The following is a 26,204-nucleotide window of genomic DNA, read 5'->3' as shown; positions in this document are numbered from 1 at the left end:
GTCCCATGTGTTTGCACCAAGACATTGTTGTCTCTGCACGTTATCAAGAGAGCTATGAATGTCTCCATTTATTTTTCTAGTTGTTTGTTTAATACTTGTATTAATGCACTTCTATTTAAATAAAAGCTAAATGCCTATAACTTTAGGTACAAGTGAAGCACATCCAAGTAGAATTCACCTGGGTGCTTGTTTTTTTTCTAACTTTGGTAAATTGCCCATTCCACTAGGGATCCGTGTCCCTGACGAATGCCAAAGACCAGTTAGGCTATACTAGGGGCAGAAACATGTTGGCCTACAGAGATGGTTTGATTCATCACTCTCACTGACCATCTCAGTAATGTTTTATATATACCTGAGGTCCCAATATTAAAGGCGAGTGGCCTTGGTACCCCAAGGTATTTATATTTTTTTCTGGATCCCGCTATTTGTCCAGTAAAACTTTATATAAGAACTCCCTCCTTTCTTATCATCCATCCGGAGGTTAAGTCCACTCTGGTGGCATTGTCCTTCTAGGGTGGGGAGAGGTTGCAAAGGATGAAGCATGATATGATTAGTATGTGAGTCTTCTTGTCCCAAAAGGAATGGCTTTCTCGCGTGACCTCACAAGATTATTAGGTTGCCCAAATAGGGCTGAGATTCATACCTCTCAAAAGGGGGTAAAGTCTTCGCTTTTTGCATTTGACTGTACCCTTTTGTGTTCATGTAATTATTCTAGGAATTATGTATAGTGGCCTTCTATCTCCCCCTCTCCATTGTGTTTTCCTAGCTTTAACCCTACAATCAGGTGAACGGAGTCAAATAGGAGCCCCAACCCATGGATCTAATGGGACCCTAGCCCTAATAATCATGTGACTTATGCCTAATGAGAACCTGTATAAGGTTCTTTATAAAGCAAATTCTATTCATTTTGTATAGTGCTGATACACAAAGAGACATGCTTTATACGTAACTCTGCACATTACGAAATACATACAAAACTTTTAAAAAACTGGGAGATGTAGTAAGATTCAAAATAAGGAAATACAGAAATGGCGATTAAACAAATAACTCATGAGCATCTTGAAATTAGAAAGAAGCACACAATAGATTATGCTTATTTTGCTCAAATGGAGCTGGAAAGGATGGTGAGGATGTTTGGTTGAACCTTAGTGTAAGAGGGCCAGAGTTCCAGAGGGTGGTTGCAGCACCAGTGTCAGGCTGATTCAGGGAAAATGGCGTTTTGGAGTTTCCGTCCTAATACAGTCTTTGCTCTTGTGGCTTCACTTTCCACCAAACATGGTCATAGGTTTGGTTACATAAGGTGGGTTTCCTGGACAAAGGCTGGTTTTTAGATGGTTTGGAGAGTTTGTACTTGTAGTGTGGCTTATGTAGAGTGCACAAAGGCCAGAAAGGTACTCCAGTCATATTGGTGTGGAGTTGCTGCTGTTCGCAAACATGTCAGTGATGTACAAGTTTGTGAGGATCATGGTTAGTCAACAGGAGTTAAAGTCTACTTGGATACATGTCAACATGTCATTGATGGTACGAGTACATGAAAAGAAACACAGTGGATGAAGCAGGGAGCCAAATATTACTTTAGTGTTAGGTTGTGCGATGGCTCATCTGACTAAAGGATGGCCCACAATTCGACACCATCTGACGCAGGGAGACCGTTTTGCTGAGAACTGTACGTGGACTGCATATGTGTAATACATTTCTGATCCGACAACAACAGAGAATAGCACAGTTACACCTTTAATGAAATTCAGAAGGCATTGACATAGTTGAGTGATTTAATGTCATAGAGGCTCTGACACAATTGCACTTTTTATCTGGTTCTGGGTGAGAACTATGGTTTGTGAATCTGGTAGGACTATCTAACATGTTGAATAAGGTGGTAAGAAATTAATTTTGCTATGTTAGATTGACACTATACAGTTTCAATGTTTTCTTTAAGCACCATTTTATATTGTCAAATTTATCTGTAGCTCTGTGAGAGTAAGAAGTATGGACTAGTAGCATATGCCGGCAAGTAGACCATCACTTTGTTCTCCCACAATGAAAAGCAGGTTTTGAGGCAAATGTTAAACTAAATTAACAACTGTAGGAGCTATTGGGGAGCATATGTGGTAAGTTGCAGCTGGAATGAAGCACTACAGAATACTAGTTGGAGGCACAACTGAGGTTACAGAAAAACATACTCTCAACTGGGTAACGTTTTCACAAAAAGGATAACTTTCCCACAGAGGAAAAGAATGTGATTGCAGAGAGGTTTCCGACGAGTAAAAATTGCCTACCAAGATGTGCTTCCATAGGGAATGACAAGCTTTCTTACTTTACACACCAACTCATTGTCATACACATTTAAGCTAAAGTGATGGTCAACTGAACAAATAGATCACAACTTTAACTGTGGCCATGAATTCTCCTCAACATGACAATGCCACATTGTATACCTTAGGTGAGGTGTTGGACATTTTTCTCATATACAATACTTTACCTTGAAGTTCTTGCGTGGAAAGTAGGTACTCTTAGAAAATACCTCACTTAAGTACACACACTGAGATCAGAAATGGGTTAACTATCTTACTTTGTAGGTAAAGGGAAGACACTCACTCAAGGATTCTTAATATGTAGATAACAGGGACAAGCAAGGCACAACACAACCACATTTATATATTTCATGTTCTTTTATTTACACCACTAGAATAACAAGCTGTCATAATGTGGTACAAAATACTGGACTGCTAACAAAAGCTGAAATAGACTTGGTACTGTCAGAGAAAAGACACAATTGGTCAGTGGAATAGAAAAACAAAAAAAAAAACAACTTAATATAACCCGCTTGACCCCTTGCTAGAAAAATGAAACGATTTCCGACACTAGTAGAGGAAATAACCTTAAAAAAGGGACTTTAAAAGAAATGAAGTAAAAATAAAAATTAAATTTGAACCCCACCATGGCTTTAAATGGGTCCGGTGCACGAAGATCATATGCACACCAGACCTTGTGGAACCAAGGCCAGTCCAATGGTGACAGTTCGAGCAATCACAGGAAGAATATCGGATAGTTACAACTCTTCAGTATACATAAATCTCCAATATACTCTGGGGGGACAAGGAGGGGAGGGCATCTTCACCCCCTTATTTTATGTAGTAATAATTTTATATATATTATATATATGTGTGTGTCATCCTCATAAACTGGAAAATAATGTCTCCAGTATGGAGCACCCAAAAACTCTTCCATTTTTGTCTTGTCAAAACGTATACTCACAATCAAATATCTGGCAAAGTGAGGCCAAAAAGAAGTTCAAACTTCTTAACACGGAAGAAAAGCATGTCTCCTTTTTCGTAGTTTTTTGACAAAGGTTTTTTTTTTGTGTTTTTTTAAAAACATTTTTCTCTTTGTTTTTTTACTTTTGAACCACAGTGCTCTCACAGTGTGCGGCGTATTTCTGCGATCATTATTCAAAAGTGAAATCTATCTGCACAATGATTCCAAAGAAATAAACGCTAACCCCACTGCACTGAAATGGGACCCACTGAAATGTTCATATATGATCTAGAAAACTAATGAATACAATCATTCACAAAAGGGTTGGTCCCTCAGAAACCAAATCCCAAAAAACAAAAGGCGAACAACAGGAACAAGACAACACAGGCAGTTTCCTGCTGATCATTTATAAAATGTCATTAACACATGGTAAGGGCACAAATACAATACAATAGGCTCTGCTGATGGGGATTTCACAAGTGATCCTGAAGCCAAACGTGACTGCACTACCTGGTATTGAACTGTAGCTCTGCACTGCCATTAAGAGATCGTCTGTGAGGCTACTGTATTGAGGCGGGTGTTATCGGTGTACATGTAAAATTTCTCAGATGTTGCCTGTGTGACTGCCTATTCATCATGTATGACTGCTTTGTGAAAACCTCCGCAAGACTGATTTTCATGGCAGCTCAAGCTCACTGTTACCTCAATAATTTCAAGTGACAGCTATTTCACAGAAAGTTCTGTTCTGCCATCTTCTGACAATATACACGCTTAAAATGGTCAATGAGCAACGAACAGAGCGTTTAGGTGAACTCTTACTAAGTATTAAAATAAAGGGGGCAGGGATCAGTCATTCATCTGCATTCGACAGTTCGATTCTTGTGGTATAGAGGGGGGACAAATATGCAACATTCACTTGGTGAAGCACAGAACAACAGTAGTCTAGGACTAATTCATGCCAGATTGGTTAGTCGTAGGACACACCAATGATAGACCCCTCAACCAGATTCTCAGAGGAGCTAAAGTGCTAAACTGCTATATACAAAAAATAACGGTTTCATGGTGTAATTATTTATGATTTAAAATGACAGAAGAAGGATTCCAGCATAGTTAATAAGTGGAAGAAGATTTTTAATTGATCTCTAGCTAATACCGGAACACTAATAAGTGATCTTGTCTACTGAAATATCAACAAGCTTGAGATCAGCATGGACTGCCTAGCCAGGAAGCAAAAAGGTCTCATAAATGACTCAAATTGATCAGTGCTCTGTTAACAAGTGGCAGGGCTTTAAACTGCATTTAGGGTACCTCCACTTCGACACCTGTAAATAGCCCAAAGCAGGAAATTATCACCCGCATGTGCAAAAAAGGAAATGCGTCAAGTGCATTTTGCTGGGAGTCCATGGTAACTGTTTCAAACCAAATGCGATACACAGACCTAGAATTAGAAAAAGGAATGTAGAACCAATCATAGGAATCCAACAAGAAACAATGAAAGCTTGCTACTTTTGAAACAAGAGCTCACATTTTTCTTTTTCCAGCATACCTTTAATGCCATAGAAGGGATTTAGAAGCATGATTTTGTGAGATAAAGAACCTCCTCACAATGGTCAACAGCTTAATGTATAAAGTTGCATCATTCTATTTATAGTGGCTGATGTAAAAATAAAATCCTTATACGGATATTAAACAACGGTTAAGTAGCCATCTCAAAAATAGAAGTGATCCCCTTGTACCATACACAAGTGAATAGCATGTTATTTATACCTTTGCTCTATGCACAGTATTACAGTTCACAAGTAATATATTACAACCAAAAGCAATGCGCTTAGGAGAAAGTGGAACAAAGACTTCAAGTGTCAAGTGAAGTAGGCACTACTCAACTATTCCAAAACTGTCACAATTTACAGATAAGGACTCTGATTTCTATACAAGGCATGGGGGCCAGTACAGACTGAATGTGTGCAGTTGTCATCAACAGGGCTCACACCGTTTTCCTGCCTCAACACACAGCTGAATTTATTTATTTTTTCTTAAATTAGGGTTCAAATGACAATAGGCAGCTTGTAAAATAACATGCAGTAGTTCCTTGCTTTTAAGCTATTCTGAAATGTCACAATTCCACCATAGGTAGCGAAAAGGCGAGAGAGAACATGCACAGTATTCCACACCTTGATCTCTTCTCGTTTAGATTAATTGTAAAGGGTCTTGTTGTGAAGACGTTTAGTGCAATCAGCAAATAATGCCTAACATAGGTGGCACAACAGCGAAAATTTGCAATTATGCCGTGATATGCTTGAGAAAGGATTAAGCATGTCACACCAATTCACCTACCAAACACTGCCCCCACCCACTCCCAGGCAATAGCTTGCTGGAAAATTGTCCATGAAGCTACTTCTGAAAGGAGAAATGACAAAGGGTTACACCTCTAGCTCCACCATGCAACGTTGCCTTGGACGAAGAATTAGGCTATCTGCGCCATTTAAATACACGATTGTCACCTTACTGGCCAAAGCAAACACTTTTTGCTGATATTCTGTGCTAAAATAGTTGCCATAACAGTATGAGGAAGAAGAAAAAAAGAGAACAAAGGCAAGCTGTCTAGACTCAAGACAACACCTGCCCTATGCCTCAGTAGGCCATACATTTAGGAAAGAGGATCCTGAAACAGGAATCCACAAGTTTGGCATCTGTCACTCACAGTGCCTCCACTAGTTATCTAGCATGTGAATCTCCTACAGCATCACATGCCCAGATTATAGTACGCCTTTGGAAGGAGAATTTCCGAAACATATGTTTTAAAGTTTAATTTAACATAACAGATAGATATGTTTCTTAGCTTGTATGACATAGAAAGGTCAATGAAGTAGTTACACACATTTTATTTTTTTCGACTAGGAATACAATGGTCTGGCCCTTCATTCTGAGAAAGATGACTGTATAGGCAGAATGTAAATGTTTAAATAATCCATATAAGGGTACTGTTATTATGTGATCCTCTATAATGTGCAAGCTAAAAACAAAGTATGAAGCAGTGAACACCCAAAGGTAGGAAGGGACTGAATATTCATTAAGCATTCCTGTGAAAAAGGGTTTTGGGATCAGATTAACTAATTTCTCCCTGTACCCTAAGCAAGTTTTTTTTTTAAAGAATCTCTGGTATTTGATCATCACCACACTGACTCCTAATGAATGCCCATGTCCTCATTGCTCAGCCACAAATACAGTCGGAAAAATATAGCAACTTTCTTAAAAATAAGACACTTGGCCCAAGACTAGGTTCTTCACTCTTCCAACCAAAGTATACTGTCCATAACATATCACACTTGGGGCCAAAAACAGATGTCACAGTTCAGGAAACCAGAATCAGGAACCCATTCCCTGTGAACGGCAGCGGAACATCACTAAACCTTCAGCAAAATGCACCTCTTCTAACCTCACTGCTTACCAGACAATTCAGCTTTCGGCATGGCACTGTAAGTCTTCTTGATTGCTTGTAGACTATAATGCTTACAAGCTTGTACAGGCACGGATTTCGTATGGAAAAATATCTGAGCATTTTGAAGACTAGCAGTAAATAATGAGCGTCACTTTTTCAAATGCCACAAAACTCAACTTTGGATTTAAAAAGAAAATCTTTCAACTGGTAGCACTAGCATTTTACTGTGCATCTGAGAAATGTTATAGGTCAATTCACATTAGGGTGTGATTGTAAGAAGCTTGAAGATATACAGAGCACTGAAGTATAGCTCCCAGGACAATGACCAGCTAGATCACAAGGCTGTATTTCTCAGATGACTATGCAGTCCAAAATGGAAAACACCTGGCAGAAGAAATCTTCCCCTTTAATTGATCTATCATGCTCCCACTACCAAAGCCATTGGGATAACTGTATGACTGCCTTGAAATTGGCAGAATGCTATGTACTGAAGACAAGATCTTCACTAGGGGCCCTGAATGTATTGTCTATCCTTACGGGGCAAACAAGGGATGTAGGGATGTAACAATGTGAGCACTTATAGGTGTCAGACCTCTCTAGTAGTTGTTTACCTCACACACTGACAATCACAAGTCACATGCATGGCCTGTATCCTGAAAACAGCCAAATATGGCAAAATATGAAAGTAATCAATTCCGTTAGTCATAACATGAAAGTAAAAAAATACATGTTTACCCCAAAGAATACAATCACGGATGACAAACTTTCTCATTCTTTAAAGCTGGCCACTGGGACAAAAACAAAAATGTTGAACCATAAGGATAATATATTAACAAAAAAACAGCAGTAGGCTCTCGAGGCCTCAAATAACAAATTTCCAGAAGTCCTAGTCGGATTCAGAAAAGATGAAACTAAAATGCCATCAGGGAAAAGTTAAACTAAAAAAACCATCAACATACTCGTCTGGGGACTATATTAATACACTATCTCTAATGACCATCCAAAGCCTGGAAACTGAAAGAAGAAAATCATCTTTTCTTGGCATTCTAAGACTGTAACACTACAACAGACTTAGGTTTGAGAACTTGAGGTAAGAACCAATGCTGACAGCACACTTGCATAAAAATCATAGCAGGTGGCATCAGTGAGAAGTGCTCCAGGGATAGCCAGTGGTATTTTGCAGAGTCCACGTACTAATGACGTCACAGAGCCGGACATCGGAGCAGGCACATAGGCGAAAATAAAGATGCAGATACAGAAAGTCCCATACAAAGTAAGGTGCATATACACAAGCAAGAAGATCACAGTGTTTCAACAATAAGAAAACCTACAGATACCAGATCTAAAATGATGAAGATAGCACTAGCAGATATACAATGAGTTCTGCACGTGTGTATCACTACAAAAAGGTCTGCTGGAGCTGTGCACGTATCTAGGAAGATGTGCACATAATCAGAAACAAATAAATACACCCAGAAGTGCAGGCTAGCAAGTGTGTACCTCAAACAAGGGTTTCAGTAAACATCTTAAAAATTAAACAGAATACCATGTAAAGGTCACCATAAACCTGAAACGGTATTATACTGTGATGTAATTCACAAGAATATAATTCTGAGTTTTCAGACTATGTTGTTTAGTTTGGTTTATTCTGGAATGAGACAGAACAGTTTTGCTTCAAACAAAAACGTTCACTCAGAGTAATTAATGACGTATACTTTTTAAAATGCCGATTTAAACGTTTTGCCTGCTTAAGTGATTGGGGACAGCTGTTCTTTCAAGTCTTCAGCTAGTCAATCGCAAAAAGTGTAGAAAATGTTCATGTGATTTGTGCACACGTCAGTAGAACTGAATACATTGTTTTGTTTCTTCATATGCTAAGGTAATCACAAATAAGAAGGCAATTAGATTAAAGGAACCAATTGACTGGCGATGGTAGTATAATATATGGTTTTGTCAGTCAATTATCAGCAAATTGTCCACTTCTGTTTATGCATGTAAAAAGACCAGAGCAAGTAAAATTGAGTTAATGTAGTTGGAAATATACACACAGCAAAGGTAGAGACGGAGGAATAGACAAATGTTAAAGCAGGGCAAATCTAAATCAGTGAAATGACAAGAACACCACTACAGTCAGTCAGGCAAATGCACATATCCGCACCACATACGATACATGAGTAGAGAAGCTGCATAACACTTTGATGGTCATATCCAACAGTGCACAACATACAATCGAATGAGCCTCTAACACAGTTTCTTAAAAACAATTAAGATGCAATGATTTCCTATCTGCTTTCTCCTAGAATTTAGGAGAGATGCCCACGACTTCAGCCCCCTAAAGACTCTGAGTTGAGGAGGAAACAACAACAAACTCCTCAATACCCCAAGAGACCTGCAACTAACAACTACCAGCCTGGGCATGCAAAACTCCCAAGACAGACATGCCGCTCGGACAGATCATGCAGCCTAGAGGAAAAGTAAAAAAATATATTCATATATATATATATATATTCATCTATATATTTATATGATATTGTTCAGAAAATAAGTGGGCCAAGAAAAGTTACATTAGACTTAGGGTGTAAGGAATGAAAGAGTTAGAGATGCGCCACGGAATGTCCGTATGCAGCCCGCAAAATGGACACATGCTCAGCGACCAGGGTCTGCCTGGTTTGGTGAGGAAGTGCTATACACCTGGGATCAATTGCCAAGCTACCACGACCGCAATATCAAAGACAGCCTGCTGTGACCAGACCTAAAAATTAAAAAAAACATAAAGGATACTTTAAACTGGTATAACTCAATCGTTTGATGCAATTAAACCATGCAGGACTTTGGGGCCGTTCAGACTGAGCATGAAACAACGGCTTGATAAGTGAGTAGCTCTAGGTGAGCATAATTTAAGTATGCGGTCACTGGGCACAGGCACTGAACATTTGCCTCAAATATTTTTTTATTTCTGCAAGCACTGCAGCCAGAAAATAATGACAAGCAGAACACAACACACCTGCAAAGAACAACCACTAAATACTGTAGTGCTTTTTCGAAGACGTTACTAGTCACATTTTCCCCGAAAGGACTCATGCTGCCACCAACATATTTTAGACCAAGAGGCAAGATGCAGACTTTCCACCGCTATATCCCCTGGATGGGAAACAATCTGGCTTCAAAATAATAATAATATTAGCGAGTCATATGCATGAAAAACAGCTGCTAAAAAGTCTTTCGTTTACTTCACCTAGAAGTCCTCATAATTCAAACCCTCTCCAGAGCCAAGTTCATATTCAAAAACACTTTAACAACAAAACGGTTGACTACAGTGTGAAATGATGTAGATTGGAAAGGGAAGTTGCTTCTGTACTTAGTCCATGTTGTACAGAAGTGACACTGAAGATGACTGCACGAAGGTCTCAACGTTGGGTAGTAGTTAAAAAAAAAAAAAAACAGAAGTGAGTATAGGCCCACATTGCTTGCATTGCCAGAGCTGCTTACTTTTCAGTGGCCAGCTGGTCATCTAGTTGGGAATAGACAGATTCACTTATTTTTCATGTGCAGTGCCAAACTCGGACACAACTTGCGCCAGTCTGTAGTTAATATGAAAGAGCAGTGCTGGTTTTACTTCTATAAATGTGAAGACCAACGAGCAAACAAATAATTGCAATGTGCAAAAAAAAACTGCAGTGAAAACAAATAATGTTAACTCTGATGCACATGAAATCTTCATATAACGGCAGTCTGCACAAAGACACCTTTGAAAATGTCCTTCCTTTCCATTCTTTGGTCCCCTGTTTGGACGGGAACACATCTTAGACCTCTATTCCGCCACTGCACCTTTGGCCAAAAAAGTAGTTGGGTTGAACTAAAAACCAACCGGGCTTCTCCCAGAGTACCAACTGGCCAAGAAGCTGCAAGCATGTTTTCCATAAATGTCTTTACTGCCTTCTATACTTTGATCAAAGAGCTCGGGAGGCACACTCGGCTTTTGAGGAAGTCCGGTCTGTGCCAAAAATGGAGTCCTACTCTAGTCATGATGGGCTGGTAGACTTGCATTCGAAGCAGACATCAGTGCTCAAATACCGTATTGAGCCACTGGGAGAACAAACCTTGGTGTGAAATGCAGTCCAGATTTGGAAGGTATTCATGTCAACACTGGTTGGCTTTACATACGGGTGCACTGTAAGCCGAACAACTAGATTACAAATGTCGACTGTGAATTCCTATTCAGACCATCTGCAGCTACAGAGCCAGGCTCTCGTTATGTGCGGCTCAGTAAATGGAGTGATGTTTATTGCAGCTGATAACATCAGACTCCGCTGAGTTAGAATTTATTTAATTCATCAGGTGAATAATGCTCAATTACGAGTTCTGGGTGAATAACATGAAGATTTACACCACCAAAATCTGCATTTTCCTGTCAATATTAGGAATTTTTCAGAATCACGATCCTGATCTGTATTATAGTCACAGTTACTGCACATAGTCTGCTCGTAATGAGGGCCTAAGCATTTCTTAGACTCCTTTATAGCCCTGCAGAATGACTCTGTGGAAAGAGAACCATGACCAGGACACCAGAACTCGCTCTATGTAACTCTTTTTAGGGCCACAAATGGAGTGGTTGTCAAACTGTTTCACATCAAGGTGCCTTTTCGACAAGATGCTGAGCGACTTCAGGGTCTGGGAATCAAACAAAGGCAAACACAAGATTTTCAAGAGAAAGACTATAAGGTCTATTTGTTGTGCGTCTCCCCCATGCATAAAGGCATTACAAACTTGTTGATACCTGAAGTGTTGTTACTCACTGCAACTCATATAAAAATTAGAAAAAAAAATGCCAGATTAATAAAAATAAGCACTAATTCTTGTTTAGGTCACAGTGTAAGTGGTGAATTCCACCTATCCTGAGGATCCCACATAATGTAGCTCCAACTCTCTCAATCATTGCTTTCCAGTGCTAGCGTTTAGACACACATGCAGATTCATATCAACATGTAAACCTAGAATTTTCCACCTAGAATAACAATAGGAAGACACTAGGTCTTTAAGATGGTACCCTATGTCACTGCCAATAAGGACAGCATTAATCACTTTTTCCAGTTGAAGAGTAGCCACCACTCTATTTTAAGTGTCCACCCATTTGGATTTGGGTGGCGAGTGTGTGAAGAGATATTGGATTGGTAGGTAGTGTTCAGGTTCTGCTTATTCTCCAACCATTTTAGTTTACCCTACTGAACAAAGGGGACGAAATAGAAGAAAACAGCAGCAGCAGCTGTATGCCCACCTAGTGGAAAAAGTAATTAGTGCCCCAAACAATATAGAAAACTGAGCTTCAGCCTTTATCTTAATTGTCATACTAGAATTGTTCACTTAAACACTATGAGAGTCTTGTCATTTGTAGCAGAGAAATATATCACTAATATAATGCTCTCCATTAATCATCTCATGAAGCAGAAGTGAGTGACGTGAACCCAATGTACCATTCACTGAATTACTTTCAATATGATGGCATGCAATTAGATGGAGCTATAAGTAGAAATATAAGCAAAATACTGGTCCATTAGGACGCCCAGCAGCCGCTCTTTACTTGAATACTCAGCAGACTGGCTGTTAACATCTGCGACCCCAAAAGGATATTCCGGACCAGGTACATTGTTTGAAAAATGTCAGCAAGAAACGGCAAGCATGCTGGACAAAGCAGCAGATGGCAGCACAAGTACAAAAAAGCAGTGATCCCAGGGACTTTTAGTATAGCACATCCTCCTCTTGATCTTTATGAATAAAAATAACATTAAATACATTGTAAGGGACCAGACCCAAACGGAGACAAGCGTTTGGAAGCAGTCCTTAGTGTTCATGTCCCCTAAATGCGTGTACAAAACAGACCAAAAATACAAAAATATAAAGGTTGTGCAATAAAACCTTTAACTTACGGTAAAGATACAATACATGGGCAATGAAAGAACTGTGTGGACAGGAGAACGTCATGCCCTTCCACAGAGACAGCAATCAGAAAAAGTAGACTATATACAAAGGGGCTGATACCACACAAGATGGCAAGCTACTTGTTAAAACTTCCCCTAACTGATCACCCAGTAGCACACAGTACCTGCTGCAACCACTGCCAGCCAGATACATGGCACAGTATCATCCAATATTGGTGTCAAATGGCTTATTAATCACTTCCTAGGCTGTTGTGTTTTGCAGACACCACTGAAAAGATCTAGATATGACTGCAATGTTAACTCAAGGCGGTGACTGCCATTCCTGCAGATACCATTTCTTCATCATTGTGAGCAGACGAGGTATATCACAATATGTGGTGTGACTGAAATTCACCCGACGAAGCAAGCCCTAACCCCGGCTAAATGGCCTGCTTTCTGATTTTTAGTGCATGTGATTTGCCTTAAACACCAAAGTCACAGGATAGGCCTGCTGATGGTGCTGTGCTTATTGGTGTACCAAACAAGTATTCGCACTAGAATCAAATTAAAAGTGGTAAGAAAAGCTGTGCAGGCGGGAATGGATGGGAGGAAAGCCAAAGGCAGTATGTAGGAATGCAAGATTTCGACAATACTTAGAAAAAAACTGCTAAAATGGAAAACTTGCCTCTAGAACAGCAAGTCACTAACATTCTCAAAATTACATCACTATAAAACAGACCCCAGCAAACACATGGGTATCCTGCTGTAAAAAAATCAAGTTTGTGGTTAAAAAGCCTCCAAATCAAAACAAAACCAAATGAAAATATCGACTCCAAAGAGCAATGTTTCCGGCAGCTGCCAGCAGCAAAGTTATTGGCTTTCAGAAAGACTGAACATCTGGAATAAGTGGTTTGAAACAAGTAGGCAACTGCTGTGACTGCATTCCCCGAGAAACCAGTCTAGGCATTAAAGATATCCAAGCAAACCTCTGACTGGGCCCTCTATCCATTATGACTAATTCAGAGGCCCCTGCTCAGAATGGGGTGGTTGTGTTTTTTTTCCTCACTACTAGCTATAGATGCATCACAATATACCAAATATGTCATAAGAGTCCCATGCCTGAACAGGGTGTAGTGTTTAGAATACAGAATGTATTCTTACACATAAAAGGTTAAAGCAGGACCTCATGCTGTATAGAATAAATGCAGCTTCTGCTCGCGGGGCTCACAGCCAGCCATCCACAAGATGAAGGCTTCCTTGTGGCATCGCCTCAAGATGGGGCCGAATCAAATGCCGGAAAGCACTAGCCACTCCACCTCCATGCCAAACTATCAGAGTCAACAAACGTAAAAGAAATAAAAGTGAAGATAATGTTAACGCAAACGTGGGTAGGAGAAGGACCTTTGAGCTGCCTACCCTACGGCATCTCCGCATGCTAGTCCAAGTCTGGGAATTCTCACAGGACAACGGTCCGAATAATCCCACAACCCCTCCCCAAGTTAGTTCATGTTTACTTCTATCGTGTCTTTCTGTGTATATTGTGTTAAGGCGTTGTTCCTCAAACATTGGAAAAAGAGAGAAATGGATCCAAAAAACGAGGCAATCCATTCAACGCACAGACAAGGCACAGCCATCCACCAGGCACAGCGCTTGCAGAGAGGCGCCAGGGCACCATCTGCGGCGTTTCCTTCGTTCAAAGTCAGTATGAAATACAAATGTACAATTTCCTCCTGCGTTTTTAGCCAGCCTGTGCGCAAGGCAGCCGGCAGCACAGTGTTCGGACTCTTGAGTGTTGTTGGTTCGGCTTCGCAGAAACGCGGAGGAAAAAAAAAGTACGAACTACGACAGATTGAACCGAGTGCTTTTGAAGAGTTTTTATCTCGCGGATTCTCGAACCGTAAGCACCGTTTGAAAAACCTGCGATTGTTTCAGGTTTTTTTTTTATTGTAAAGTTTGGCAAGTCTGCCAAATGCTCCTCCCGACTTCGTCCCTTCTCTGCTTCCTGCACCGCCAGGGGACAGAGAGACATCATGGCTTCAAGGACAGTCTCTGACGTGCTGCGTGGTCCTCGCCAGCACAGCAACCTTTCTCTCTTGCTCTCTGAAATATGTATATGTTGCATACATGGACTTGTCTGAATTTGTTGTTTGTCATATTTTTTACATCCAGTTGTCGCTTTGTATTCTGGACGAACACCGTGTGACTGAACACAGGAGTAAGAGGAGAAATCTTCTGGGCAGAACCCTTCAACATGTAGGTGGATCTAGCAGAGCTCCAGTCATTGGCAGTGGCTACAGGGGAGCCCCCTCTTCCATTGGCTCTTCCTCTTGTCTGTGAACATTTCTTCCCAGCAGCATTGAGTTGAGACAAAAGAGAAAAAAAGAGAGACCATGAATAAAAAGGCAAGCATTACAATGGAAAACAAATCAACACTTTTGCTTGAGCAAGCATTCGGTGCCATATTAAGAATTGTTGGTGCCCCAGGCAAAGGTGGGTTTTGGACAACCTTAAACTTAAGACCCTGTTTCAGATTCTTCAAGCTCTCATGATGCAGAATCACAGTGACTTATACATTAAACTTTCAGAAACATGGGTACACAAAAAGAGCAGAAACCCCAACTTGCCCAGCATCTGCCAGGCAAATAGTACCAAAAGAAAGATTTAACAAGTATGTGTAAACGCCTTTGTTTTTGCACTTGGATTTAAATTTGTTTTGTCTTGCAACACCACAACAAAGGCACGATTAGGATGACTTGGTGGATGTTTAGCAGACAAGTGCCTAATAATAAAATAAGACAATTGTGGAGTGTTGAAATCCAGCTTTACTTGACACATATTCGTAGTCACAAATAAAAATCCCACCACAACTAGATTCTCACTGCAACAGTGAAAAATCAACAAAGTGATGGAAGAAATGTCTGAATTATTCTCTGACACTGGTGATTGCTCAGACTGCATTTTTGCTCAAAGCAATGCTAATGGACAAGTTACTTACCTTCGGTAATGCCTTAGACACAGACTAGCCACAGATTCCTTTTCTTAGACTTTTTCCCCAGGCGTCAGACTGGATCTGGAAATTTTTCCTCAGCAGTACCTCTGCACTTCAGTAGAGGGCATCTAGTGACTCCACAGCGACGTCATCCCCAGATATGATGTCTGCGGAGTCCATATATTCCCTCCTCTGACGAGCTGACATCTGTTTCTTCGGTGACTTGCAGCCGCTGAACGACGCGAGCCACAGAGAAACTGGCAATGGAATAGAAAAACAGCATAACAGTGTATATGCCAACCAGAAAGGAAAAGATAAGACGTGAGACGTAGCAGAATCACAAACCACCCTAAGCGAGACTGAAGATGAGACAGTTCGCAAGCGGGGAGGATGGAGGTTCGATAAGGGATCTGCGGCTAGTATGTTTCTCTACCGGATAAGGCGTTACCAAAGGTAAGTAACTTGTTCATCTGATTGAGACAACTCGGAGGGGTCGCGAACAGACTACACCAGTCTCGCAAAAAACAACCCGGTAATACAGAGGAATATCCAGGCTCGAGACAGAGTGTGCAAGAGAAAAATATAAGTGACTCATACGCGAAAAGAAACTGCAAATCCACTGGGGAAAAGCTAAGACATGGCTGGTAAGGAAAAGCCTCCACCAGCGACTAGGCAGCAACCACCTCCAGAGGGGAGGGAAACCTGCGAAAAAACAGCAGGGTGATTAAATGGTACCCTGTAAATGGGCACCTGAAAAAACAGACACACGTGATTTAAAAAGTGTAAAAGAGTCAAAGGAAAAAGACAAGCAGAACTGTGACAGACAACAATCTCACAGTTAGAATGAGAAAGTACTCCAGTCAGAGAAGCAAATAAAGAAACTGAAAGAACAAAGATAGACTGGAGGGTAGATTCAGAAGGAGCAGAGAAACAGCTCCAGGCTCAGAAGGAACAACAAAATGGGAAAGACCAGTAATGCTTTGTGCAAGTGCAAAGTGTATAGATATACACTAGGCATGGAATGATAGAGGGGAAAAAGAGCACTGAAGGAAAACTGGAACAACAAGGTAAAAGGAGCAGACATTCCTGTGAGAGCACAGAGCATAAATGAATGCCAGAAAATAAGCCAGCAGGGGAACTGGAGGAGGAATTATCAACCCCAGACCAAGGCAGCTAAATAACTGTGCAACAGAAAGCACAGATAATAAAAGAAGGAGCAGGCTAATATGTAAGGTCCGTGGAGATATACAAACCCCTGTAGAGGGGGACCTGCTGTACCAAAGACAGTGGACCTAATCACCAAGCGAAAAATAGCAAAACAACAGAATGAGTACCGACAACAGGAAACAAACGATAGAACATCTCCCAGGCCATCACCATGAACAAGGAGGGTGAGGGACAAAAAGGGTACCAATCAATTGGTACAGTCTTGCAGAAGGCAGCATTGGAATTAGCACCATACCCAGCCATCAAAGTGGACGGATGGAGTGGGGGTGGGAGGGAGAGTAGAAACTGGTGCCAGGAAGTAAACTAAGAATAAAGGAAACCTCCGTAAAGGCCACAAAGAGAAACCGCACTGCCTGAGCAAGAGGGAGTACGAGAAAGGAATCCACAAAATCCTGTGGAACAGAAAGCAAGAACCTGTGAACAATAACACAGGAAGGATCCAGCTCAGAAATTAGTAGAAAGCAGCTGGCAAGAAAACAATGTGAATTAGAGGAAAGTTCTCCATAGTGAAATGTACAGTACCGCAGCATAACAATATCGTTATTTATTTTTTTTTGTGGCATTTTATAGATGAAGGGAAGCACGGAATCCACGGAACGGGGAAGCCAGTGCCTTGAAAGGTAGAAGGTACCACCACAGAGGTAGGCTGTTATAGCTCTGGAAGAAGTGTGAGCAACAGTGGGTACGAAAGTGCCAAGAACACGTAAGAGTAGCAGCCCTTGAAAGCAGTGGCAGGATGCGAACCCTTGTCTTGGGGAGCCTGTACCACCAGAGGCAGAAGACTATGCCACTGAGCCACAGTTTTGTGATCCTAAAGGACAGGGAGTGGAACCTGCAACAAGCACAAATATGAGCCAGAAGCAGAGGAAAAGTAGGAAATGGAGAACCCATTGAAGAAATGGGAAAATAAACCTTCCTAGGAAAGAACACCAGAGGTGAAAGACCCTACCAAAAGTAGGCAAGTATTGGCTCCCGAAGGAGTACAACAAAATATGCCCACATGGGGAACAAACAAGAAAGATGAGTAAAACAGCATCCACCACCAAAAGCTCAAAGAGCGAATGTCCAACCAAATCTCTTATCAACAGAGATGAACGGCAAAATGCCAAGGGTAAATAAAAAAAAAAGAGGCATGTTGGCAGTAATGTACAACAGAAAGAAAACCACGAACCGTGGTAGGAAAAGACCAATCGAAGGCAGACGTTTCGCCAGGAAGCCGGCCAATTTAGAAGAGGGCATCTTGCCCGTCTCAAAAGCATAGATACTGCCAATCATGGCGAAGTCTTGCCGAATAGAAATGAAAGGAATAGAAGAAACTCACCCGACCATTATGGTGGACCATACTGTTACGGCTGTGGAAGTAACCTCCTGTACAGAGGAGGCTGCTGCAGCCAAGGCACAAGATATGCCCCATGAGCACTGCACCGTTGACAGGAACAGCAGTATCGAAATAGCGTTGTGCGCACCAAAGGAAGTGAAAAAAGGTCCAACGTGAATAACAAGAGTGCAACCAAGAATCCAAATCTGAAGCGACCCAACTGACGCAATAAGCAACATAACAATAGAGAAGCGGTGAGGATGCCCACATCAAAGAGTAATTTGACAGTCCACTTATAGTCGTTAAGATGATAACTTCTGCTAGGAGAGGAAGGACAGTAGTCCCTACCATTGGAATCACGGGAACAGCACAAGGCAGAATCTGCGTGTGCCCCAAAAAGCGACTTGCCATCAAATGGCATATCAAGGAGAGCATCTTGCACCAGAGATGAGAAGTTGGAAGCCGCCAACCAAGCCCTGCGTCGAATGGCAACAGAAGCAGCCATGATCCTTCAAATGAAAGCGGTAGAATCCATACCGGACCAAATTGAAAGTCGAGCAGCTTGTTGACTACCTCTGAGCAAATACGTCAGAGCAGGGCGAAAATCGTCAGAAAGCGATGTTAGTAAACATTCAACAGAGTCCCAAAGAGCATGGGAAAAATGGGCCAACACACAGGAAGTGCTGGTGGAACGAAGAGCAGCACTAGAAGAGGCGAAAAGTACAAGTTACTTACCTTCGGCAACAATATATCTGGTAGAGACAATTCTATTTGCAGATTCCTAACCTTTTGAATTCCCCCAGGCATCAGAATGGATCTGAGGATTTTTTCTTTGCGCAGTACCTCCTCTGCATGCCGTAAGGTGGTGTCGGTCGACTCCATGGTCGTTGGTGGGGTCGCGTTCACCGTGATGACGTCGCAGTCGTATTTAGGCACCACCCCGGCGCGCTGATGTTGGTTTCTTTTCACGACTTTCCATGCCAGAAGAACATTGATAGTGGTGTGCCAAAGCTAGGGCTCTTTAAGGAAAGTGCCTGCCCCTAGAAATCAGTTTGCAGAGCGAGGAGAATGGGCGAGTCAGTTAGGAATCTGCAAGTAGAATGTGTCTCTACCAGATATATCGTTACCAAAGGTAAATAACTTGTACATCTGATAAAGATCTCTAGTTGCAGATTCCTTACCTTTTGAATAGACACCCGAGCAATACCATTCCCGGAGGTGGGCTGCGAACCAAAATCACACCAGGAAGTCCTGTAGGACCGAATGACCAAAATAGCCATCCCTATGTACCTGACTGTCCAGGCAGTAGTGCTTGGTGAACGTGTGCAGAGATGCCCACGTGGCTGCCTGACAGATATCCAGGACTGGAACGCCTCATGCTAACGCTGTGGTAGCTGCAGTTGCTCTAGTTGAGTGAGCTCGCAAAACCTCAGGGGGTTGCTTCTTTGCCAAAGCGTAGCACATTTTGGTGCATAGGAGGACTCATTGTGAAATGGTTCTCTTTTGCACTGCCTTCCCTTTCCTCAACCCCACATATCCCACAAAGAGTTGATCGTCCACCCGGAAGTCTTTAGTATGATCAAGGTAGAACGCCAACGCTCTTTTTGGGTCCAGGCGGTGGAGTCTCTCCTCCTCATGCGAGGGATGTGGGGGTGGGCAAAAAGTAGGCAAGGTGATAGATTGACCTACATGGAAGGGTGTTACCACTTTAGGGAGAAAAGAATCCCTAGTGCAGAGTACCACTTTGTCAGGATGTACTGCCGGAAAAGGTGGTTTAGATGACAGAGCTTGGAGCTCACGTACCCTGCGAGCAGAGGTAATGGCAACCAAGAAGGCAGTCTTAATGGTTAGGAACCATAAAGGGCAGCTATGAAGCGGCTCACTTGGAGTGCACATCAGATTTGTGAGGATTAAATTTAAATCCCATTGGGGCATGATAAATGGGATAGGTGGAAAGAGATGTGTGAGGCCTTTCAGAAACCTCCCTACAGGAGGGCAGAGATAGCAGAAAGATAGCCCTTGAGGGTGCTCACGGCAGAGCCCTGTAGGGCAAGAGAGAGAACAAAGAGCAGAACTTCAAAAAGAGGTGCAGAGAGAGGATCGACAGATTTATCGATACACAATGCCACATTGTTTTTCTAACGATAGGCGTATACCGTTTTGGTGGGGGATGCATGGCTGCCAAGATGATGTTACAAACTTCGGGTGGAAGGTCAAAAGCAGTCAACTGCCGCCTGTCAATCTCCACACAAGGAGGTGGAGAGCGGACAGGTTCGGGTGGATGACCCTCCCCTGCTGCTGCGACAGAAAATCCTCCCGAATGGGCAGTCTGATTGGAGGAGCTACGGCCATGCTCAAGAGCTCGGGACACCAGACTCTTTGTGCCCAGTCCGGAACCACCAGAATAACTTGGGCCTGGTCTTGCCTGATCTTCTTCAGAACTCTGGGCAGAACTGGTACGGGCGGAAAGGTGTAAAGGAGGCCTGAGCTCCACTCGAGACGAAACCCGTCGCAGAGCGAGTGCCGCCTTAGAAACTCCAACGCGCAAAACAGCTGACAATGCGCGTTCTCTGAAAAGGCGAAGAGATCTAACCAAGGCTCTTCCCACTGCTGAAAGAGACCGTGTGTCAACTCCGGATGGAGACGCCATTCGTGATCAACTATGCATCATCTGCTGTGGCGTTCAAGGAACCTGCCAGATGTTGAGCCACAAGGGAAATGTCATGATGTTCCAGCCAATTCCAGTGACAAAGAGCCTCTTGACAAAGAGTCCACGACCCCACTCTGCCTTGTTTGTTGCAGTACCACATGGCGGTGGTGTTGTCTGTGAGCACTTGCACTGCTTTCCCTTTGAGAGAGGGCAGAAATGCTTTCAATGCTAGTCGAATTACACAGAGCTCCAGTAGATTGATGTGAAGCCCAGATTCCGCTGGAGACTAGAGACCTCTGATCTCTACCTCCCCCATGTGGCCGCCCCATCTCAGGAGTGACACATCTGTCACTACTGTGAGGTCCGCAAGGAGCTTCATGCAACGCTCTCTCAAAGACTTCAAAAGATGCCAGGCGTCTCAGTCGTCAGCATCATGATGAAACCCCAGACACCACAAACAGATGGAATGAGGATCCGTGGCAGACATCTGCTGGGAACAGGATCCACAGGGCTTAAACCCAGAAGGCATACACTATTATGTGTGAAGGAATGACACAAAATACCCGACGTCGGGTAGAAAAGGCCAAATGGCCCGAGGTACTCGATACACCGGATCCGTGTTGCTGCGTGGAAAAGAAGAAACTGACGTCAGCGCATCAGAGGAGGGAATATATGGACTTCGCTGACGTCATGTCCGGGGACGACGTTGCAGTGGAGTCGCTCAACGCCATCTACCGATGCGCAGAGGTACTGCTGAGGAAAAATTTCCAGATCCAGTCTGTCCCTTGGGGAAGAATTCTAAGATAAGGAATCTGCGGCTAGTTGTCTCTATCATAGTATTTTCAAAATTCAAGTGGGTGAATTCTTTTTTTCCTTAAATCTCTTTCCTGGACTTTTCCTTCCACTCTTCTTGTGTGTGTATACTTCTTCAGCTAGAGGGGAACCTCTAACTTTGCTAAGCAAAAGAAACAGTAGTAGGCAGGGCACAGAAGCAGCACAGAGTTGTAAACAGAATGGAATAGAAAGAGTTGATGTAGATGGAGAAGCAGGCACAGACAGGCGCGGTGGGGAGAAATGCAAGGTAAACACAGGAAGGGTGAATTAACTAGTCAAAGATACCGAAAGGTAGAAAGAGGTGCAGGGAGAGAAAGAGAAGTAGAGGCATAGGCAAGTAATTAGTGTAAGGTAGGGAGCTAACAATAGTGAGAAAGAAGCAGACAAAAGGAGAGGGGTGGGATACACTGAGGGGTGAGGTGCAGAGAGGTAAGGTAGAAAGTGGTGACAGAGGTAATAGTCCAAAACAGGGACAGAGTTATAAGGTAGAAGGTAGAAGGTAGTCAGAAAGAGGGGCAGAAAGAAGAAGCGAGAGAAAGACATGTTAGGAAAAGTACAATAATGCGGTTAGGAAGGTTCAGACCAGGAGCTGAAGAGCTGACAGATGAAGAGAAAAAAAGAGGTGGGGTAGAGAGATAGAGGGGAGGTGGAGAAAGAAAGTTGAAGAGAGGTAGAGTGTGGGTGAGACAGAAAGAGAAAGACAGGTACAGGGAGAGGTACGGAGAGGTGTGGTAGAAACAGCAGGTTGAAAGAGATATTGAGAGTAAAAGAGAGGGGTAATCAGAGCTTAATTTGAGCCAATAATTGCATGTGGGGGCCACTGGCATTCTTTTTTTGGAGGCTGGAAGATCAAGTTACTTATCGTCAGTAACACTACTTCTTGGTGGATACTCCAACTCCAGATTCCTCACTTTGTGAATATCCCCAAGTGATAGACTGGATCTGGAAATTTAAAAAGCAGTGCTCCTGCATGCTGGTAGGTGGCGCAGTTAGGCTCTGCTCAGACTTTGCTAGGCTCTGGAAGTGACAAACAGCCGTATGTAAGCGCCACCTATGCACACTGACACTTTCTTTCAGAAGCTTGCCCCTTTCCTCAGACGCAGAGCCCATCAGCAGATTGGAAGGACCAGTGTGCCAATTCCTAAATTGTGACCTATTTACATGTAAAAAGGAGATCATTCCACAGAATGGAAGAGGTAGGAGAGCTGTGAGGAATCTGAGTTTAGATAGAGTATCTACCAGAAGAATGTTACAGAAGGTAACTTACTTGTTCTTCTGATGGATGTTTCTAACTACAAATTCCTCACCTTGTGTATAGATGCCAAAGCAGTATTTCCCAAGGTGGTAGAGCTGTAGGAATGGCTCAGATTAAAACATTGTGCAGGACCGAAATGCCCATCTTAACAGACCTGACCATCAAGGCACAGATGCTTTGTGAACGTATGCATGATGCTAATGCAGCAGCCTGATATCCAGGACAGGCACTCCACGTGCCAAAGTGGTAGCAGCCTTAGCTCTGGTGGAATGAGACCGCTGACCTTCTGGAGGCTGCTTCTTAGCCAATGTGTAGTAGATTTTAATACAGAGGACTATCCATCGTGAGATGGTCCACTTCTGCTCTACTTTGCCCTTCCTTGCACCAGAAAACCCCACAAAGTGCCAACACTGTCCAACTGATGGACTTTAGTACTATAGATGTAAAAGCGATAAAAGGGATGGGAATATCTCATCCTCTTTCGAGAGATGAGGCGAAGCGAAGAAGGTCAGAAGAGTGATAGCTTTTATGTTTGCAACAACACAGCCAAAGAGTGTGCCTATGACGCCCATATTGAAAGGCAGAAAAGGTTTGGTTGGCGCACGGCCAGTCTGAAAGAGCTCAGTAACAACATACATTTTTACCTTCAAAGTGGTAAGATGGAAGTTAAGAACTTCCTCTGCTCCCCTAATGACTATGTCAAAGGTTGTACTTTACTCAGCTGGTGGTCCAGAAGGGTAATCCAACCCAGTATCGTATGGGGTATCCAGTATACTGGCATATTGCAGGCTGGCATACCAGTTAACCACATCATAGGGTGGTGCAAACTCGCCCCCATCTCGGCCCACTGTTGTCTCCCTATGGTTAACTCTGGTCAGAGTTCAAGGTAAAAAGTTGGTACAACCTTTGCACACGACTATTCGCTATCCCGGAGTAAGCGGGATAGAATATTGGCTGTGCCTCAGTTGTGGTCAAGATGAATTTGGCTTGAAGTCTGATACCGCAATAGATTATGGATTACGCAGGTTCTGCCGACATCCAACGGACCTGCACAGATTTTGGTGCTGGACCCGAAATCAGTTAAAGGGACAGACAGTGACAAGTAATCCAATTAGAGCTCCCTGTGGTTCTTTAGTGCCTGAAGGCGCATCAGAGTATACCGGACGCATGCTGGAGATGCACAGCATGGCCTCTCTAAAGGCTTCAGTCTCCTGCAACGTAACCAATCTAACCAGTAACTTGGAGTGAATCGGGACCAATGTTTCAATCGGCTCTTTGGTGGAAGTGGAGCGACACTTGGAGGCACAGTGACGCCCTCGCTCTTTCTCTTGAGATTGAGAGTAACAAGAAGGGGCTTGGACTTCTTGTGGTTCTTTGAGGACTTACCTGAAGACTTCTAATGCCATGAATACCCAAAGTGAGAACGACTTAGGGACAGGGTCTGCCCTTTCAAATTCGACAGGGAGCAGGACCTGCATTGAGTCTTCAGATGTTTTGTCATGTGGAGCTTTGCTGCATGTTTTCGGATGGCTTTCGAATTCATAGGGGCGCATTAGCCACAGGCCATGGAGTCATGTACAGGACTCAAACATTAGAGGCACACCTTGTGGCGATCTGTCACAGACATCTGTTTGCGACAGTAGTTATAGTCTCAGGAAGTGATGTTCCCTTGCATACTGGAAGAATTTAAGAGAAAAAAAATTGTTGGGAAAACAATTCTTTAAAGTGTGAACTAAAGGAGTGGAGCTCCAGATCTGCACCTGAAGGTACAGAAAGAAAGGAACATCAGCATGCATGGATGACGCTTATATGCAGCTCCATTCATCACCTCATGAATGTAACGAAGTTGGTGCTAATACGCATGACACCCAATGCCAGAGAGCACGAGCACTGCTTTTTTAGTTTTATGGATCTAATCTGGCACCTGGAGATATTCACAAGGTGAGGAATATGCAGCTTGAAGTATCCAGTGGAATTTATTTGACTATTTATTTGACTATTATTAGACTTTTACCCATAATGAGAGGGAAATGCAGAACAGGGGAAAAGAAAGATGAAAAGAATGGAAAACAGTGACAATGGAAGAAAGCAGCGATGAAAAATAACCTGAAAGGGTGAGATAAAGGGGCAGGGAGAACAGGGTGGAGGATTGAATGAGAGAGACATGAGGTGGAATCAAGACTAGACATCCTTGTGTTTTGGCAACTCTAACATTAGGCCAGCTTGTCATGGGCTTCTGAGTAAAAGACTGGGCACTGGAACTGATTATTTTACAAATTAAGCACTGGGATAAGGATAGAGTAAAAGAGTGTGAGGTAAAGAAAGCGAAAAAAGAGCAAGATAGCGAGTTAGGTAATACAGCGTGATCTAAGGAAGAAAGAGATGGGAGGTGGCGAGAAAGTAGTGAACGAATGATAAGGTAAACTCAGAGCTTAAGACAAGAGAGGAAGAGAACAGGGGGACTGACAAAAAGTCAGAGAAAGGTGGGACAGAGAGAGTGTGACACTTGTGCAGGCTGGGCATGCACACAAAGCCTATTTGAAGCCCAGTTGTCAATTTCACAAAAAAAACTTTTTAAGCTCACTGTGAAACATCTGGGATTTCCTGATCATTTTAAAGGGAGCAGCAGCAGACAATTGCCTACTTTGTACATGCCTCAAAACTGCAGTCAAGATTTATACGGTCTAGATGTTGTTTCTCCTTTGATTGTTCAAAATTGCCCTCAACACCTACTTTTCTCAAATATTTCCATCCCATCTTATCTGTGACACATACCCAACAATAGCTTGACTGAAAGGCCAAGTTACTTACCTTCGGTAACGCCTTACCTGGTAAAAAAAAAAAAAAAAATAATAATATATATATCTAGTTGATGATTACCTACCTTGGAATCTCCCCCAGGGATCAGTCAAGGTCCAGATATTTTTTCTCAAGCAGCACCCCTGCACGCCGATAGGTGGTGTTGATCGGCGCCGCGTCCGTTGTCGTCTGCACTGGATATGATGTTGCAGGTCCTATATAGGCAGCACCCCGATGCGCTGACATCAGTTTCTTTTCACAACTTTCCACGCCAGAAGCACAGAGCCATAATTAAACTGACTACTGGTGCCTCAAAACTAAGACCCTGAAGGGGCAGTCCCTGTCCCTGGAAATTAGTTTGCAGAGCGGGAAGGGTGGGTCGGTAAGAAATGTGCAAATAGATATTGTCTCTACCAGATAAGGTGTTACCAAAGGTAAGTAACTTGTCCATCTGATAGAGAGATCTAGTTGCAGATTCCCAACCTTGGAACAGATACCCAAGCAATAACGTCCCCGGAGGTGG

The 26,204-nt window shown here is 42.7% G+C and overlaps 1 protein-coding gene across 11 annotated transcripts in view; it reads right to left on the bottom strand.

Moving 5' to 3' along the window:
- Positions 1-1,798: 1,798 nt before the first annotated feature.
- The window catches only part of HDAC4 (histone deacetylase 4), a 1,159,747-nt gene continuing 1,135,341 nt past the window's right edge, over positions 1,799-26,204 (bottom strand). For 8 of the 11 annotated variants that reach the window (XM_069225507.1, XM_069225510.1, XM_069225508.1 and 5 more), the window contains one exon: positions 1,800-14,952. In XM_069225507.1, the coding sequence (XP_069081608.1) occupies positions 14,901-14,952 (52 nt within the window). In that variant the 3' untranslated portion in view covers positions 1,800-14,900. Of the gene's footprint in view, positions 14,953-26,204 lie in introns of all 11 variants that reach the window. The other 3 variants (XM_069225509.1, XM_069225515.1, XM_069225511.1) reach the window with 2 other exon arrangements.

This window comes from Pleurodeles waltl, chromosome 3_1 (genome assembly GCF_031143425.1).
Source record: "Pleurodeles waltl isolate 20211129_DDA chromosome 3_1, aPleWal1.hap1.20221129, whole genome shotgun sequence".
NCBI classification, from domain to species: domain Eukaryota; kingdom Metazoa; phylum Chordata; class Amphibia; order Caudata; family Salamandridae; genus Pleurodeles; species Pleurodeles waltl.
This window is presented reverse-complemented; position numbering and strand designations above follow the sequence as displayed.